General features: G+C 52.2%; 9 protein-coding genes across 9 annotated transcripts; 4 read left to right on the plus strand and 5 right to left on the minus strand.

The window, feature by feature from the left end:
- Positions 1 to 571: 571 nt before the first annotated feature.
- Positions 572 to 1,054, minus strand: N7482_006592 (uncharacterized protein; the record flags this gene model as incomplete). Its single annotated transcript, XM_056688717.1, has 1 exon — positions 572 to 1,054. The coding sequence occupies one exon, from the start codon at positions 1,052 to 1,054 to the stop codon at positions 572 to 574; it is 483 nt and encodes a 160-aa protein (XP_056541146.1).
- Positions 1,055 to 1,957: 903 nt separating this feature from the next.
- N7482_006593 (NADP-dependent oxidoreductase) lies at positions 1,958 to 3,068 on the plus strand (the record flags this gene model as incomplete). The annotated part of the gene is made up of 2 exons (XM_056688718.1): positions 1,958 to 2,975; positions 3,031 to 3,068. 2 exons carry the CDS (start codon positions 1,958 to 1,960, stop codon positions 3,066 to 3,068), a joined length of 1,056 nt encoding a protein of 351 aa, XP_056541147.1.
- A 352-nt stretch (positions 3,069 to 3,420) lies between these two features.
- Positions 3,421 to 4,530, minus strand: N7482_006594 (uncharacterized protein; the record flags this gene model as incomplete). Its single annotated transcript, XM_056688719.1, has 2 exons — positions 3,421 to 3,919; positions 3,983 to 4,530. The coding sequence occupies 2 exons, from the start codon at positions 4,528 to 4,530 to the stop codon at positions 3,421 to 3,423; spliced, it is 1,047 nt and encodes a 348-aa protein (XP_056541148.1).
- A 717-nt stretch (positions 4,531 to 5,247) lies between these two features.
- Positions 5,248 to 7,194, plus strand: N7482_006595 (CAF1 family ribonuclease; the record flags this gene model as incomplete). Its single annotated transcript, XM_056688720.1, has 5 exons — positions 5,248 to 5,476; positions 5,550 to 5,642; positions 5,704 to 5,924; positions 5,985 to 6,609; positions 6,659 to 7,194. The coding sequence occupies 5 exons, from the start codon at positions 5,248 to 5,250 to the stop codon at positions 7,192 to 7,194; spliced, it is 1,704 nt and encodes a 567-aa protein (XP_056541149.1).
- Positions 7,195 to 7,686: 492 nt separating this feature from the next.
- Positions 7,687 to 8,845, plus strand: N7482_006596 (mitochondrial 54S ribosomal protein mL46; the record flags this gene model as incomplete). The annotated part of the gene is made up of 3 exons (XM_056688721.1): positions 7,687 to 7,732; positions 7,796 to 8,466; positions 8,543 to 8,845. The coding sequence occupies 3 exons, from the start codon at positions 7,687 to 7,689 to the stop codon at positions 8,843 to 8,845; spliced, it is 1,020 nt and encodes a 339-aa protein (XP_056541150.1).
- Positions 8,846 to 9,200: 355 nt separating this feature from the next.
- Positions 9,201 to 9,689, minus strand: N7482_006597 (cysteine-rich PDZ-binding protein; the record flags this gene model as incomplete). The annotated part of the gene is made up of 3 exons (XM_056688722.1): positions 9,201 to 9,286; positions 9,347 to 9,470; positions 9,522 to 9,689. The coding sequence occupies 3 exons, from the start codon at positions 9,687 to 9,689 to the stop codon at positions 9,201 to 9,203; spliced, it is 378 nt and encodes a 125-aa protein (XP_056541151.1).
- A 659-nt stretch (positions 9,690 to 10,348) lies between these two features.
- Positions 10,349 to 11,557, minus strand: N7482_006598 (uncharacterized protein; the record flags this gene model as incomplete). The annotated part of the gene is made up of 3 exons (XM_056688723.1): positions 10,349 to 10,750; positions 10,819 to 11,251; positions 11,310 to 11,557. 3 exons carry the CDS (start codon positions 11,555 to 11,557, stop codon positions 10,349 to 10,351), a joined length of 1,083 nt encoding a protein of 360 aa, XP_056541152.1.
- Positions 11,558 to 14,160: 2,603 nt separating this feature from the next.
- N7482_006599 (uncharacterized protein) lies at positions 14,161 to 14,928 on the plus strand (the record flags this gene model as incomplete). Its single annotated transcript, XM_056688724.1, has 1 exon — positions 14,161 to 14,928. The coding sequence occupies one exon, from the start codon at positions 14,161 to 14,163 to the stop codon at positions 14,926 to 14,928; it is 768 nt and encodes a 255-aa protein (XP_056541153.1).
- A 1,732-nt stretch (positions 14,929 to 16,660) lies between these two features.
- N7482_006600 (ATP synthase subunit C family protein) lies at positions 16,661 to 17,134 on the minus strand (the record flags this gene model as incomplete). Its single annotated transcript, XM_056688725.1, has 1 exon — positions 16,661 to 17,134. The coding sequence occupies one exon, from the start codon at positions 17,132 to 17,134 to the stop codon at positions 16,661 to 16,663; it is 474 nt and encodes a 157-aa protein (XP_056541154.1).
- Positions 17,135 to 18,333: the final 1,199 nt, after the last annotated feature.

Below are 18,333 nucleotides of genomic sequence, written 5' to 3' on the forward strand. Positions count from 1 at the left end.
TTTATTACCCCATCAACTTCCCTTTTTTTCCCCATCGGTTTTGCAATTAACGCCCGCGCAGACTTGAGGGCTCAATCATAGGTAGACTATCAGTAGTAAGCAAAGCCTGCGCCTTTAAATACCTCGCACAGGTCTGCTCTTGTCGCGGGTCCTGACAGCCAGGGCATTTCAACCTATCTCATTCAAGAGACCAGGTATTGCCTGACGAGGAATATATTCCCTAGACAATGCAGGTATGTCTCTTTCATCTTCCATGAGGTCCCCCGGTGAACTGCATGAAGTCAAATCCCTGAAGACTTGGGCATACAGAGGTCTTTCGCAGAATGGATGGGGAATAAAACAGGTCAACCCTCCTGACGTACACCAGCCGCATATCACCACAAAATGTACTCATTTTCAAAGTGGGCTAATGGAACTGTATGACATCGCGTTAAGAATACAGAGGTTTTGTCTGACCATTTCTAGTCCCAAAATGTTCGCATCGTGCTGATCAAACCACCCGGCATATTTTATCAGGCCGGCGTGGAAGGGGTCACCAAAAATGACTGTTGTGGTTGAGCGTGTCTCCTTTTTATGACCTCTCAGCCGCCCTCTGCAACAATCCCCTGTCGTAGTAACATCTGATTTCCCAAATCTGCAATCCGTCACATCCGTAACCAGCTTCTGCCTCCGAAATCTCATACACGAACGACTGAGGAAGCGGCACTACCTCTTGGCTTCCTTTCAAATGAAGCGATGTGATACATTCAATGTGCAGTGTGTGCTTTCCAGTCTGCTCGTCGGTCAAAAGTGTGACCGAAACCATCTCGTGGCTGCATCGTTCAAACTGTCCATAGAGGGCGATATAATAATCCCAAATTTCCCGCGCGCCATGAATCGTCGAGTTGTCAGTGTTCACTAGCTTGGCTTCCCGTGCGTAGTACTTGGTTGGCGCTGTGGTGTGTTTGTTGACGACAAATTCAGCAGCGTATTTCGCGTACCAAGTAATAACCGGATGCGAAGAGAGAATCGCAGGGGTGAGAGGCCCCGAGAAGGAGATTGCGGTGTGAGGCATTATTGCAAAGGATATTGAAACAGTGATTGTCAAAACAAATGATGGATAAACAGTCGGTCAAGGGAGTGGATGACTTGTAAATGCGGCAATTTATGGTGCGGTGATAAGCTAGAGAGGCCGAGGCTACGAGGCAGATAGCTTATAATAAACGCGGCGCTTAATGACGTTGAAATGGACCGAGCCGATACTTCCTTTCCGCGGCCATCCGTGCCCGTGCCGAGTTCCAGAATCGCCAAGATAGTGAAGCCTTCTAGAAGTCCTCTTGTTGAATAATCAAAATTGTTCCCTAGAAGCCCCCTTGTTGAATAATCACAAATGTTCCCTAGTAGTCCCCCTGTTGAATAATCAAAATTGCTTTGTCTTGTAGTTTATCATACTATCTGACCGCTTTGGTAACGCTTGCCGTTCTTACTATGTCATACACTATCACCCATCTACAGTACATAGTTCGCATATTAGCCGGATTATAAGAATTAGCACGAGTGCAAGACCAATTGGAATGAGAATTCGCACTCTCGAACTGGTGAGATCTACCTACTGAAATGATGGCGACTATCCTAGGCGGCAATTATATCGAGAGGGCGTAAATTACGGTAAATGTTTAACCTTTAAGCTTCTTGACGCCGGGAAATGCCGAGGAACTTTACTGCCGCAGGCCGCGCTCTCAGCCCAGGCGCTAGATCATATAAGAAGAGCTGTCTCCCATGGGCTTCCGGAGAGCTTATCGATTCTTCACAATAACCAAGCTGCTTTTCTACAGAACCAAACGGAGAGACTACCTAAGGTAAGAAATCCAATCTTAACGTTATCGCCAGCTCTTAAAAGTTGAGAGCAGCACCTAAACTGCAAGAAGCTACTAGAGCTGCTGGAACTACGTTTTTCTCTCTCTATTCATCCGCTAAAATGTCCGACTTAGCCATGGCCTCTAAACACATTTCAATCCATCTCGCAAAGCGACCCGAGACCACCATTGTTCCCGGTGAAACATTCGCTACTCAGTTTAACGAGGCCCCTGATGTCGAGAAGCTTCTAGATGGGCAAGTCCTTGTGGAGACCCTTTACTTGAGTCTTGATCCGGCCATGCGTGGCTGGCTCGATGACCGACCTTCGTACATTCCGCCAGTGGCCATTGGCGAGGTCATGCGTGGTCACGCTTTAGCGCGAGTGCTTGCCTCTCAGTCTCAGCGTTTTGCAGTTGGTTCCCATGTCACTGGTTTGATCGGCTGGTCCGAAAAGGCGATTGTGGACGAAGCCCTCCTGGAGGCTGCACCGGTGCCAGATTCTGCTTCCGGAAGCCAGTTGACTGACATTCTGGGTGTCCTTGGCTTCACTGGGCTCACCGCGTACTGGGGCATGATGGAGGTTGGTCGTGTCAAGGCTGGTGATTTCGTGGTTGTGTCTGGTGCGGCAGGAGCGACTGGGTCTATTGCTGGTCAAATCGCTAAGATTCGCGGGGCTACCGTTTACGGAATTGCGGGCTCAGATGATAAATGCCGTTGGTTGGTTGAAAACCTCGGTTTCGACGGAGCCTTCAACTACAAGAGCTCAACGTTTGCGGAAGACTTCAAGGCAAAGGCCCTGGGAAAGATCGATCTCTTCTATGATAACGTGGGTGGAGAAGTCTTGGATCTGGCACTTGTTTGCGCCAACAAGAATGCTCGATTTGTTATGTGCGGAGGCGTGAGCCAATTCAATACGCAGGATGTCCAGGGGCCGAAGAACTACCAGTATATCTGGAGATCCCGGATTCGCATGGAAGGGTTCATCATTTTCGACCATCCCGACCGATTCGACGATATCAGACAGCAGCTCAGTCAGTGGCTTGAGGAAGGTTCGCTGAAAAGCCGGCAGACTATTGTTCGTGGTGGTATTGAAAAGGCTGAGAGCGCATTGATGCAGTTGTATCAGGGTATCAACACAGGTACGAATCCCCTACTTGAAGCCGCTACTTAAACTTCATGCTGATTGTTCAACAGGAAAGCTCCTTGTCGAGGTCAAGGCTCCCGCGTCATAGCCCGTGTAACATAGTATGTCGAGGCCTTCATAAATTTGTAAATTAGATAAACTCACCTTAGCTTGGCTCCTTTTTCCCCACAGCATCTATCTCCACAACAATCAACTCCCTTGACTTTCTCCGATTTCTCTCCCTTAAAGTTTTTTATCAAATCTTGTTTCTAAACACCAGAGAAGACCCCATCCAGGGCTCTGCCCAAGTGCAGTTCCGAATACCCTAGGTCGCCCAGTTCTACTGGCAGAACCTGGTGATGTGCGTTTCTCAAGTTACTTCACTTAGACTCTAGAGTCTCACACTAACTCTAGGCTCCGTTCAAATAACGTTCTCTCTGGACTTGCAATCAACTGGAAGGCTACACACATGGGGGAAGTATGCTTAAACCTGTCTGTCGAACCCGAGGATCATCGTGCTGACCTCCTTGCATCCATTCCCCATGCGGCCACTCTTTGCGCACCAGAACAAAAGGCAAACCATCTTCAACTGTCATACCATCCAGAGTTGCATTGGACGGGATTTCCACCAGAAATTTCGGGACCTTAACCTTTCTCAATATCTCTAGAAAGGGCCCCACACGGGGACTGGGAGTGTCTGTCTCCGGATGATCGGCGCCTAATGCCACATGCAGCCTTTGCAGACCCGTCATCCACACCAAAACAATGCAGGTCTTTTTCCAGTTTGCCAGAACCGGGGAAAGCTCCTGACCATTGTGGAAAGCGAGCACCTCCATATGGACATACCGAATAGAGGCCAACCTTTGTGGGGGGACAGATTCGGATAGTTTGTGAAGGTTATATGGATCGTCGAAGTGAAGAACATTACTGCTATAGAGAGCACCAAGGGCTTCGGAGTATCTGTCCGACGTCATTCACTCCGCTCACTCGATCATAATCAGGTGAACGGTGGATTGCACTTACATCCTGCGACATGAGCGCAGCAGTCCCTCGAATCGATACGAACGCCATTTCCGAGGGAAAGGCGCTGCTACTAAGCCGTTCTGATCAAGGGCGGGAGAGCAACGCCAGTGGACAACGTTGCCATCCATCCGACCTGGATTTGCAGCAACACAATAGATACTGCATAGCCGCCTATTGGTTCGCCAAACGTGGATTGGCCGCGTGTGCTCGATGGACTCGCGGTAGATTCGCTGACGAATGTCGAGAGGCAGTTTGAACAAGTCCGACTGTAGTTGGCTGAAGTTGCGCTGCGTAACGATCCCTCTCAGGGGATTCGTGAGGGCGCGAGGACGTGTGAATGGTTCCAGCTCCCAGTTTGCGCGCCTGCGACTCCTATCCAGGATACTCTTTGGATTGTATCGTTTAATGAGTTTGGTGATTCTCATAACACCCCAGGCTGTCCATGTAGCGCTGACGAACATAGGAACAACCACGACGTATACTATCGTGGTCCTAGCCACGTTCTTGGCCGTTCTTATCATCCACGCGAACGCATTTCCGTCAGTCATCTTGAGGCAGGCATTCCTTAGCCGGAACGAGAGTAAAGAGTGTATAATGGGAATAGCTGTGGAGATGGAACGCTTGCAATGGAATTTTTAACTTGATTTGAGCTGACGTCGTGATGTCGAGAATAACACTCCAGAGAAGCCTCGTATTCCAACACGTGACAGCAACAATACAAGCCGAGTTGGCCAGTGTGAAGGAGACAGAACCCAAACCCTATACAAGTCCGTAAATAGCACCAAAAACACCCTGCTCTGACAGTACGCTAAGATTTCGGAAACAAGTACCACCATCTTACTGCGTTCGTCTAAAGGCAAGCAATCTTACACGTGAGAGTGCGGAGGACCGAAAGTCCAATGATAGTACTAGCAAATATAGATGATAGTGAAAGTGTGCATTGCCCTTCTCAGTCATTTCTCTTCATGCAGACCATATCCGATGACTACATTCCACAGCTTCCATCTGGAACCAGCGGCTGAAATCACTCTCCCAAGTGCTGTTTATTCAGCTATTATCCTTGACTCGGCAGACAGACCTAAGTCACCGCAGTCCATGGTGGGTACTGACCTATGAGAGCGAGTTGACATGAGAGTGAAGGGCGATGACCCCATAGGTAACGTTCTCAACGCCTTTCGATCTACAAATTACTATCCCTCTGCATGGTTTCTATTCTTCAATCCTCTTCCATTTCATCCTTTGCTCGGCCACAAAGCTCCTCCGCCATGGATCTCACGGCAGCAAACTTCGCCAACTACCTGCCCTGGGTGCTGCATGAGCTGTCTTCCTGTTGCTTCGTCGCTCTCGACCTCGAGATGTCTGGAATCGCCCTGTCTGTCAGGAATCAGGGTTTCAAGACTCTACAGAAGCACTATGAAAACAACAAAGCCGCAGCGGAAAAATACCAGGTGCTGCAGGTGGGCTTGACAGTTTGCCATGAAGACAAAAAGAACGGTGAGTGCCCAGGCACATGGCTTGAGCTGTACATTTGCTACTTTTTGTCCTATGCAGAAGCTAACGTTAATAGCAAGCTATGTCCTCCGACCCTACAACGTTGACCTCAACCCGATTCTAGACCGAAATCTGGATGTCAATCGTGACTGCACTTTCATGGGTTGGTGTATGTTTGCTCCCAGCAGATAGTCCCCGGTTTGCCTGACAGTTTAACTTACTTGATATAGCGATGGAATTCCTCATAGGTAACAAGTTTGACGTGAGCGCTATTTTTCGCCAGGGTGTGCGCTATTTGTCCCGAGAGGAAGAGATCGAAGCTCGGGACCAAGCCGCTAGGAGATGGGCCCCTCGGGACCCCCTTGAGGACGCACAGCTCAGCAACGAGGAAACGGTGGGGTTCCTGCAGGCTGTGCGTCGTGAGATAGACAACTGGATAGCCAGAGGCGCGGTAAGTCTTCTCTCTTTTCAAACCACCAGCATACTTTCATCAAGCTGACCCGTTGGCAAGACACGCAGCGCGTATCTCAACATCCCTCCACAAACGACCAGTCAGAGAAAACCCCATCAGACTTTGCCCAGCCAGCTGAACAACATGCAGAAGTGGCTTGTCCACCACTTGGTCGAAACTGAGTACCCGAATATCAAGTCACGAGGCATGCCTACTTTCGTTCAAGTCGAGCAACACAATCGCGAGAACATGGCGTTTGATGAAAGAATGAAAGAGAGTAACCTCCGAATTCGAAAACACGTGGGATTTCGATGGATCGCAGAGGCTCTGGCCGGCGGAGATCTGTCAGACCTAGAGCCAACGACATTCAAAGCCCTCATGCCAAACATTGAGAACCCATCCTTCACGGTGAAAGAACTCTCGGATCGGCTGAAGAAGCGCCTCTTGGAAAATCAGCCTATTTTGATCGGTCACAACAGCTTTACCGACATGGTCTTCTTCTACAGTTGTTTTCTGGGCCCTCTGCCCGACACGGTAGAGGAGTTCACATTCTTGATTCACCAGACATTCCCTATGCTGATTGACACCAAGTATTTGGCTACCCATGATTGTGACGCCATGAACGCAGCATCCTCCCTGGAGGAGTTGAACAAGACACTGGCGAAGATCTCGAGCCCCAAGATCGGTATGTCTGCTTTTCGACTGTGCCTGAAAGAACACTGACATTTGTGTAGATGTCGACAGTATCCACTCCAAGTACCTGTACAGGAGAAGCGCCCACGAAGCAGGTTATGACAGTATGCTGACCGCGATTGCTTTCATTAAGCTGTCCGTCCAGCTACAGCGAGGAAAATTCCCCAAGGGGAAAAGGGGGCGCCTCGAGGACATGGTCATTGGGCTTGCCAACAACCCACTTCCCACCAGTGCGGTGCTGGAACTGTTTCCAAGCAGTGTGCCAAGTGCCTCAGAACATCGATTCCGAGACTTCTTTGATACGGAGGACGAAGAAGGGGAGGCAGAGGAGAAGCCTCCTATGCCAGCGGCACCACCTGGGGCGGTGTCACCCATCCCTCTCGCCAACACCGGATCGGAGGAAGTCGACACCATGGTCCGCCATGGCCTGTTGATTCCCCGGTTGGATAGTGAGTTCTGGCGCGTTTACGGGAATAGGTTGCGAGTATTCGGCACGAAGGAGAAGGTGGTATACTTTGGAGAGGACGGCGGGGCGAACGAGAGAATCGAAATGCAGCACTGGCTCGGTCAGGACTGATTTGTTTCGTTCGAGCCTGCATCCTTCGTTTGCACACGAGTGAACTTCTTAGATTCTTAGACAATGGGAGAAATGCGATCGGTAACAATTTTCATATTTGAGATTACTGGACGTAAGAAACGGGAGCAGGCAGCAGGTAGCATAAGGATACCAAACAGCCTTGACGGGTGCCGAGATGTTTGCAACAGCTATCTAACAGTACACCTTGGATTGTGTGAAGGTACCGCTAGCGAAAAATAGCCGCAATTCATTCTGAGCACCGCTTAATGATCTACTGGCCGTGAGAAATTCCGAGGACAGTGACGATAAGGAAATGGGTGCATGAGGAGGAGAAAAAGAGAATGAGACGCGGAGTTTTTTTAAAGCGGAACAGGATCCGCTAGCCCAAACTGGGACTAGTGCAAACGTGACCGCCTGCTGGAACTTTTCTCGGAGTCCCCCAAGGGTCACTGGAGCAGATAGCAACAAAACGCCATTATCCACACCACGGCGATGTTGACAGGATCCAATGGTGCTCGGCGCATAGCGTCGCTGATGCGTATGTGAAATCGCTGATATTCCAGGTTGAAGATAAGGTGCTGACGACCCCGTCTACAAACAGGACCGTCGAGACTCGACTCCGGCGTGTGCATAAGCTGTCAAGAGACTCTGGGTCGCCGCCAGTATGCCTCTGCTGCTGCTGCGAGCGAATTGGCGACTTCTTCTTCGCCAAACCCTTCTACCTTCCCCGTCGTGAAACCCGTCTACACTATCAATGCCGGTGTGGTCCTCTCCCGTCCTCCCCAGGTCACCCGCGACCTCGAGCCATTCGAGAAAGCCTATCATTTCTACCAAAAGCGCCTGAATGAGCGCCTGGCTCTTCCTTTCACCAAATACTTCTACTTCAAGCGCGGCACACCAGCAGATGTGGACTGGAAAAACAAGATTAAGGAGCGCCGGACTCCCGCCCGCGACATCGGCAACTATAACGCGTACGCCAGCGACGCCTGGAACGACGAGCTTCTTCTCGGATCAAAGGAGTCCGATCCCGAACATCAGGTGGAAGCACTGGTGCAGGACGCCGAGTCGACGGCCAATGCGACTTCCCAGGATACCAGCAAGAAGGAAGAGATCCCGCGGCCACTCTCGCGGGTGACGGAGGCGGATAAGAAAGGCGACCACAAGAGTCTGAACCGGCTGCTGCCTCGGACTCTGTACCTGCTGGTCCAGTCGAAAGAGGGGTACTGGAAGTTCCCCAGTTTGCCCATTGAGGGGGATGAGACCCTGCGCCAGGTGGGTTTTCGGCTCGAATGATGCATGTCGAGATACCGTTGCGGAATTTGCTAACATGACATATCTACTCTCCTAGGCCGCTGAGCGTACCCTTGCCCAGACCGCTGGTGTGAACATGAACACCTGGATGGTCGGTTTCCACCCGGCCGGTCACCACGTCTACACCAACCGCAAGCCCCACGTCGACCAGGCCACGGGCGCCGAGCTTCACGGCGAGAAGACCTTCTTCATGAAGACGCGTATCATGGCCGGCCAGGCCGATCTGTCCAGCAGCGTAGAGAAGCTCCAGGACTTCAAGTGGCTGTCCAAGGACGAGATTGCGCAGTTCGTGCTGCCGCAGTACTACAGCAACATCAAAAACATGCTGGCCGACCGGTAGATTGGCTTTCCGGAAGAACGTCCCAGAGCCATTTGCCCAACTGAATGTCGAGATGTTGGCCATCGTTGAAGCCGAGGTGTATGAACAGGGGAAGCGAGAGCATAGCGCCCAGCCATTCCCAGCCCGCGAGTGGTGCCTTTGTTCCTGGCACAAAGCGTGATTGGCAACGCACTGCATATACTCTTCCCGCGCATGCCATGTATAACTAGATATTTCCCTTTCCATTGTACTGTCAAATGAATTCCTTTCATCAAAAATCTTAAATACACCCTCGCCAACTCCAAGCGCCATGCCATGTCGTAAAAAAAACAGCGAATCAGAATTCCCCCGCCCATTAAGACAACTTGATCACCTCTCACTTCAAGTTGAACTTTTGACCTTGCACAATGGGCTGGTCCTTGGCCGATTTACCGGCCAGATTCTTGCCGCACATGGGGCAAGCTAGACAAAGTCAGCACGCTCCAGACCAGAGTGACCGCGGATGCGCCAGGTTGTACGTACCATTTTTCCGATACGCGCAGCGCTGGCAGTACTTCTTCCCCTGCTCCGTCTTGGTCTTGCACAACTCGCAAGACGAGGCATACGCCGCGTACGGATTCTTTGCCTTTGCGCTGAGAAGTTTGCTCTGCACACGGTCAGCGCGTGAATATAGACGGAAAAGAAAACATAAACATACCTTGCCCACACCCGTCGCGCCCAACGTCGGCTTGCTCTTTGCTTGGTCCGCTGACGACCCGCCTAGCGTGGTAGACGGCGAGCCGTAGTACATGTCATTCTTGCGCTTGACGCCTGGCGTGGCAAGTTCGGTGGCCTTTAGCTTTTTCTGGCACTTGGCGCAAACCATGGTCGCTGTCTGGCTGGAATGGGTGAAGCGAGAGGCTGGTTGGTATTTGGCGTTGCGCCGAGAGAGGCTGGAGATGGAGAGATTATCATCGGAGCCGCCACCGCCTGGCCTTGATGCCAAGCCTTTGGTGGCGGTGGTGGAGAGATGTGAGCGAAAGGGTATATTGGGACAAGTTGTTTTCTATCCTGCGATATTTTCATCAATCGAAGAGAAAGAAGGCAAAAAGGGAAAAAGAAAAAAGAAAAAGAGGAGGAAGAAAATAAGACAGACTGAGCCACCGACCGAGATTCCCCTTGATTCATAGTTCTCGCCTTAGTCAGAAGTGCTATGGGTGGTAGTTTTACAAGAGAGGTAAATAACCAGCTTAAATTAACAGTAAATTCAAGTATTGTTGCTTGGGTATTGAAGATCAAGGACAGGGTATTGCGAGCAAAAGGAAATAGCATGACACAGCAGCACAGAGGTATCGTTTACGAATCAAAGCAAAAAAAAGACAAAACATTGTGGAGCGATTTTCATCAGACCGCGGCGACATCCGTTGCGGCCTCCGTGCTAAACGCATAATCGCAGTATCACGCGGCAAAGCAAGCAGGAACATTCGGGTTGTCATTTCCCGTCATGAGTGTAGCCATCAGCCTGTCTTCGTCTCGCGGAAGCATCTATTTGTCTTGGTGCGGTTGTGCCTGGGGCAGAGGCTGCTGGGGAGGCGGCTGCGAATAGGGCTGTTGGTAAGGTTGTTGCTGATAGTACTGCTGCGCCTGCGGCGGATACTGTTGCTGGTAGTGCTGGTAGGACTGGTAGGGGCCCGTGCCGGCGGGATACTGCTCTGGGCCATGCTTGTCCGGGCGATCATCCACGTTGCGCCACTTCATGCACGCCAGAAGAATCCCCCCGAAGATACCCACCACGAAGAAGAACTGGCACACCGATTCCACGGTGTTCAGGTACTTCGGTGCGATGGAGGTGTTGGTTTCCAGCGTGTAGCGGATGTAAATGACGGCATACATCATGTTCAGTGCCATCCAGGAGACACTGCCGACAATCAGAGAGAAGACGGGGAGCTGCGCGGATACCGGGTTAGCCTCAATCTCCCTCGAGGAAAGTGTCAGTAGAACCGGCGCTGGCTTACCTTGGACGTAAAGCGATGCGATCCAGCCTTGACGGCAATGAAGATGAACCAAGCCACGATCTCCAGCGACAGAATCCACCAAATGATACCGCGTGCGCTTTCCATCTTGAAATAGTGGTTGCCCAGGGACGAATTGTAGTTTTCCTGGACAAACTGCACCTCAACCGCCACGAACAAGGCAAAGGTCGCCAGCGAGAGCAGGGACACCAAGCCGAGAAGGACCCAATGGACGACAGCCACCACCGCGTATGGCTTTCCCGAATCGGTGAGGCGATCCAAGAGACTGTGGATGAGATTGTAGAAGACGAAGAAGAGAAGACAACCGGCCAACAAGAAGAACAGCTCGTTCAGCATCAAGTCGATGACATAGTACATGGTGACGGTGGCGTCTGCAAGGAAGAAGATCTCATAAATCAGGATACAAATCATGGCACTAGTTGTCGCGAGTTAGCAGTATTTACGGGTTATGTTGCCAGGCACATCACACATACGTAAGGTAAGCGAACAGGGCAGATAGGACGCCCTTCAGCTGTCCTCGGCCATTGGGGATGATGCAAGCCCAAACGAGGAAGATAATCAGGGCTAGGATGGTGAGGACGTCAAATGCGAATCCCGCGATGAATAAACTCTTGGACCGCACGGCATCCAAGGAGAACTGGATCTCTTGGGACCAGGGGTTGTCGTCGCTGTAGTAGCTGCTGGAGCTACTGGAGCCTCCCGAGCTGCGTCGTGGGGCCATGATGAGGTCTTGGCTGGGATCGAATCAATCTCGAGTCGAAAGACAGTTTTATATAAATATATAGCAAAGAAATAAAAAAATAGAAATAAAAAAAAAAGCTCAGTTGAATCCTTCTCGCTCTCGAGAGTAGCTGTTGTGCGCGGTTGTGGGCAGGGGCGGCATGTAGCAAAGACGCGTGCCAGCAAGGAAGAAAACAAATCGAAGGTCGAACCGCCAATGTTTCGAGTCATCACAACTTTAAAGAGTCTTTTTCCCCAGCGCCTGGACTCGAGGCTCCTAGACCCTGAATACGAGGCTAAGCCGCTGCGGCAACGGTGGAGGCCCGTCATTGGCCCACGAGTGCTTAGGCAAAGACGCGGGCCGCCAACAATACGAACAACTCGGGGGCCAAGCTCTTGGCCAAATGCACGGGATGAGTTTGGCGAGTTTGGCAAAGGTTGGGGGCCTTGAGAGGGCCTGCTTGTCTTTTTCCGGCCCCTTTTTCTCGTGGTCCCTGCTCTTTGGCCCCCAAACTCGCACAAGCACGAGTTCAAGAAAGCATCGGCAGGTGGGCCCTATTTTTAGGCCTCTCGTGCGGCTCAGCCCCAGACTGAGGCGTCTGGGGGGAAGGGTCGATCATGAACAAGCGTTGTGTTCGCAGTCCGCAGACCGACTTCATTCGCATGGAAGACGGGTCGACACAGTGGAATGGGGCCTCCAGTGGGTAGCTCGTAAGGCGAGAGAATCACCGAATCGCTTTGACCTGGTGGCGCCTCCTGGTGCCAGCTCATCATTCGTGAGGACGAGGAACGAGCAAAATGAGAAAGGCCATACTATCATGCTCATCAGAAGGGGAGATGGTGAACTGGATACAGGAACAGAGGGCCCTTGAAGTATGAACCAGCCCGGCTTCCCGGACAGGTCGGCGCTCCCAAAGACCAGGATCTTGGGCTGAACAGAACCACGGCCTCTCCGAGCCAGTGTTCCTTCGCATTCACCACGATTACCTTCTTCAGCCAGCTGCGTGGAGACTGTGGCTGTGTTGCACCACCGCCACCCCAGCTGAGACGCGACGCAACCAGGCCGAGGCCGGAGACTAGAGACCAGAGGAGCCAATGCCCGAGGCCAAGACAGCTGTCCGGCCACTCGCGACCATCCCGTCGTGGCTCAGCTCACCAAGTCGACGGAGTACGCCCATCAACACAACTCCGCAGTCCACTTGCCCCCCCCCCCCAAAACCCAAGAACAGAAGAGACACTAGCGTCTACTAGCAGCATGTTCGCCAATGCATTGACCCGACTGATCGTCTTGGAATAGATCCAAAAGTATAATCAGAATTCTCATCCACGCCCGTGGCAAACCTGCCCACAGTCGCACGGGGGTTCAGCAGCAAGTCATCCACCGAATCCACCGAATCCACCGATTCGAATCTGTGGATATCTCTGCTCAGCTCCTCGCTGTCAAAGGGCCGGGCATGGGCGCTCTTCTCCGTCCTACCGCTCCTTTACTCGGTTCCGACTGGGTTGACAATGGAGCTTTTTGCCCCCTTCCCACTTCCCCCTCGATCGCCCGTGACGTGATTGATCCCCCGGAGATGCATAGTGACCCGCCATTTGCGGCCTGGTCCGCAGGACGCCACCGGTAGCCGACGCGATCAAGCGACTGGCCACAGCTTACACTTCGCAGTTCGCAGTTCACAGTGGACAGCTCCTGCTCTGCCATGCCGGAGCATTGGAGAACCGATTCTCTTTTTTTGTTTTTTTGTTTTTTTACCCTATGGGGGCATCCTAGTGCTCGCTCAATTGTCTCAGTCATCGTTTTGGTTTGTTGGTGGGGGGTTCGCCCCGCGGTCCTCGCTCCTTTGGTCTCCCCTGAATGAAGGGACCTTTTTAACGCCCAGGGGGTCGAGGAGAAGGGGGGGGGGGGGGTGTGATGGGGAAGCATTTCATATAAATAAGTCAAATTTCACGATGCGATTAATCACTGTCCCCTTTGCTTTTGGCTCCTTTTTCTTGTTTTCTGGATTCCCTGGATTGCTCTGGAATTTGAAAGCCTAGAATCATCTTTCGCCATCTCGGAAATTTAATCGGGGTTTTTGTTTTTTTTCCTGGGTCCCTTCTTGCGTCGTGTTCCCTCGATGCTTCCTTCTGCCGCATTCGGCGCATCCGCATAAACCCGCACCGCGAGGGTGCTGCTCACCTGCATTTCTGAGATCATATCCCAACAATTTCCCCGCAAGACCGGCAGCTATCCTCCTTTTGAAACTATTCCTCCTAGCTTCGTCTACGGATCGGCTGCTATCTATATCCTGAAACAAATGCTGTGAAGACGCGTCTCTGCGCCGCGACACCTGGCCGACCCGTCTATGATCTGCAGAGAACATCAAGGGCAATCAAGTGCTGGAAACTCTGCCTCGGTCTTCTCATTGACCCACAGCATCAGTATTTCGTGTCTCGAGCTATCTTATCACCGACAGCCATCAACTAGATAGCGAGCTCTGGTTTAGCGACAGCAAAAAAAGAGAGAGAAAGAAAAGAAACGAAAAAGAAACGAAACGACAAAGCGATTGTACGGGCCGAAAAACGAGCAAAGCGCATAGAAGGAGACAATCGTCATCCCTCACCATGCCCCTAGATGGCTCGTCGTTCACGGCCTTGAACCTCCCGCCCACATTCGCCCTCCCCCAATGCATGGAATACTTCGAACTGACCGCCGGCCCGAACACGGACCTGTGGCGCAAGCCGCCTAACGGCGACACCTCCACCGCCCCGATCGTCTTCACATCACTTCGACACCCATTCGTCGTGGCCGAGGTCACCGTCAGCGCGGACTGGGAGATGGAATGGGATCAGGGCGGGCTAGTGATCTTCGCCGGCGCCGCGCCCCAGTCGTTCTCATCGGATGCGCCAGCGCTCACCGCAGACCGCCGATCATGCGCCCGACCACCATGCAAATGGGTCAAGGCCGGCATGGAGTTCTCATCGGGGACCGTCAATGCGTCGTCCGTGAGCGCGACGGCAGACGGCGCAGATTGGTGTCTGTCGCCGCTGGTGCAGTCCGTGTCCGGGCCGGGGATCCAGTCGCTGCGCATCAAGCTCGAGCGCATCGGCCATGGCCTTTGGATCTGGTACCAGGTTCCATCGGCCTCGCCGTATGCGATGACTCCGGGGGCGGTCGGGAGTACGTGGAAGAAGCTGCGGGAGGTGACGTGGTTCTTCTACGGCGTGGAGGACAAGTTCGTGCATGTGGGCGTGTATGCCAGTCGGCCGACGAATATTGCGCGCGGCGAGACGATGTGGGATGCGATGCACGGGCTGACGCTGGAGAACTCATCAGCGGCTGGGCCGTCCGACGGGTTGGTCGTTGAGTTTGAAGATCTGGAAATCTTCTAGCCTGGCGCGCATGGGAAGTTCAATTTCGTTGTCACCTTCTTCTCGTCCATCTACTCATTTACCTGGGGAACGTTTTTCTTCCGTCTGACTTCTTTCTCTTTCTTTTCTCGGGAGCATTGGAAGCTCTGGTCTTCTTATCCATGTCTTTTCCCCCATCCCCATGTCGTGATACCTCTTTTTACCGTCAGTGTTGGAGCAAGCGAGTCTATCGGAGTCGACTGCCTTTTTATTCTTTGTCCATTTGATCAAGTCGATAGCTCTAGGTAGTGCATCTATCCTACTAGTCTTCTTGTTGATATAATCAATGAGCTGGGTTTTCGTTGAAGGGGTAATGCTCTAACTTCAGTCTGTACATGGGCGCAGGATACCGGGGCAACAGGGTTTACTTTACTAGTGTGTGAAAATGCCACAGCGGACAAATTGAAATAAAAAATGTGCAGAAAGCCTACTCGGGGTGAGCTACACGTGGTCAAATTGGGTTAATCCCCTGGGCTTGACAAACCCCCATATTTGCCACCTATGGAATCGGATGCAAAACTAGCATGTATATATTGGCACTCCACTCGGGCACTTGTCGACTTCGATTGCTTAGGAAAGAGCGTATATTTAACCGTGTCAACGGCCAAGAACTAAAAACGAACAAATCCAACAGCTATTAAATGCTATGTAGGCCTGAAAACGCTTCTTCGGTACTGAAAAACGCCCATGCTGAGAGAACTAGCCGGTTTACCCTGCAATTGGAATAGACTTGGCACTCGCCAGATATAAAGTTCGGTAGTTACCGCGACCAAGGTGGACAGCTACAGTGACATCCACAACCAGCCCTGTACCAAACTTTCCACATGACAATCATCACACGCAAGTTATATTTCTTATCTACACTCGGCGCAAAGGATCCCTCAAAATAAGATTTTTTTTTCGCTAGAAGGCGTCTCGAGCACCCGTCGTTGATGTCATGAGGATGAGTCAGCCGGACCCAGCGGCAGCGCTTCCCCGAGGTCCCGGAGCTTAGTGCGAGTTTTGCGCTGGGGGATTTCAAGCTCCAGCTGGGTGATGGAGGTATAAAAAGTAGGACAATCGATCCAATGCGATGTGTTGTGTGTACCATCCCAGCATTGAGCATCAATGCCTTGGTGTGGTGGTGTGGCTGTGTCGTTGGTGGTCGAATTTTACACGTCTCCCCCCCCGGTAGCCCGGAAGCAGCAAAACCTGGAGAGCAAAGGGGCGATTCGATTTCCCCAAACATAGCCTGACACCTGGTAGACGGAGCTCATGGAGCTGGACGAAGCTCTGACGACACGGTTCGTTCTGGAGCATTGAACAATGGACAATATACGTGATTACCGGCACAGGGGATTTCTCTCCTCTCCTCCCCCTTTCTCCCCCGGCCGAATGGAAGCAAGACAGTGCACAGAGTGACAAAAGAGAGTCGTAGATAGCGAAACAAACAACACACAATTAAGGGAGGAGAGTTTGGTGGTGATACACAGCCGGAGAGCGAGACTCCTCAACACACAGAGTTTTGGTTTGGCTCTTTGAAAGTTGGGTTGGGTGGCCATATAAAGACTCTATATGTACATAAAGAAAAAGGTGTTGTAGATGACGCTGAAAAGTAGTACATGGTAATACATCACGACCAAATACCCTCCCCGGCGGACAAAGGAAAAAGAAAAGTCTATAACAAGTTTTTTCTTGTTTCTTTGTTCCTTAAAAAAGGCCTCCGATCAAACGCTTAGACGTACTTGCACATCATGGCAACCATGAGGTCGAACAGACCCATGGCCTCGACGAAGGCGAAACCCAGAATGGCGTAGGAGAAGAGCTGGCCACGCAGAGCAGGGTTGCGGGAAACACTCATGAGGAGAGCGGCGAAGACGAGACCGATACCGATACCGGCACCACCGAGACCGATGGCAGCGGAACCCATGCCCAGGTTCTTGGAGACCTCGACCATGGCGGTGGCGACCTCAGAGGAGTACTGGCGGCGGGCAGCGGACTGGAAGGCCTGGCGGGCGTTGGCCTGGAGGAGAGTGGGCGAGGAGACGCGCTTGGGGGCGGCGAAGGTGGCAACGGGGGCCTTCTTCTGGGTGGTGAAGGTGCGCTTGGTGGCAGCGTTCAGCTGGAAGCGGGCAGCGGGGCGGGCGACCTTGGAGGTCTGGGCCATGGTGGAAGCCAGGCGCTGGGCGAAGACACGAGAGGTGGCCATTGTGAATGGTATAGGTCTAGGGGAGGACCGAAAGAGAGGAGTGGTTGCGGAGGATAGGATGGAAAGGGAACTTTTCAGGGAGAAAAAGCTGGGAAACTACGGAAGAAGGTCTGCCCAGGACATAAATACTCTACGGGCAAATTTTCGCCCGTCCGCCTCCCAGTCGAGGCTAGTGCGCGCGTGAAAAAGCCCTACTCTGTGCGGACCGGAGTCTTTTCATGGAATACTGTACCTATACTGTACCCATACTGTACATGGAATGCTGGGGATTTGTGTTTCCAGCTGGTTTTTCCAGGTTTTTCATTTCTGACGGTATTGCTGGGGGTTGCTGGGTTGCTGGTCGGGTTCGTTCGGATCCTGGCTGGATCCACCATGGAACGGAGCTGGTCTCCTCCCAGTGGATGCCGTGGATGGATAGGAGGGAAGATAGATGACCACCAATGGCGATTCCCCCCTGCATATGTCTCGCAACGATAGTCTATCGGTCACAATTTCGCCCAGCAAACACTCCCTGGGGCCAGCAGAAGTACAGAGCTCAACCTTTTCTGTGTTGTTTTTCTACGCATCTCTTTCCCTGCCCTGCAGTGGATCGTCAGTTCCAATCGAGTGGGCCGATCCATTAGACCCACTCCACTGGCAACCAATCATAACCACCGGATAGTCCACTTTGTTTCTGGATTACTTCCCGGCGTCGCCCAATTCGGGCCGACTCGGATTCCAGGTCCACCAACGACAGATTCACTGGGCAACCATTCGGCTGAAAGGGTGGTCTCGGTGGATTCTTGGGATCCCCTTTCCTCGGGAAGTCACCTCACCGAGTGGTCAATTGGGGAGCCACGTAATTTTGGAGCCCGGATCCGGCACCAGTGCCAGCCCTCCTGGGCGCTTTCGTTCCGCTCATTTACGGGACGTAATTAATTCCCTCGGCTCACGCTGTTTTCCCGGGCCAACGTGATGCGCCAGAAGTCCCCCTCCCGCATGAACCTGCAGTCGGGGGAGGGGGATCTCGGGCGGCTTTTATAGTGATCGCTCGCAAGATGCAATCCGCTGGCCCGGAGAAAATCCAGCGGAGAAAAAAAAGTTTCAGAAAATAAATAACCGCGAACAAAACAGCAAAAGGGAAAATTACGGGTTCGCGGCGTCGCTTCCTCGGCCACCACCTCAACGGACCGGACCCGCCAGAACCCGACCTTCACGCG

This window comes from Penicillium canariense, assembly GCF_028826845.1.
Source record: "Penicillium canariense strain IBT 26290 chromosome Unknown utg000004l_segment0_segment0, whole genome shotgun sequence".
Classification (NCBI taxonomy): Eukaryota; Fungi; Ascomycota; class Eurotiomycetes; order Eurotiales; family Aspergillaceae; genus Penicillium; species Penicillium canariense.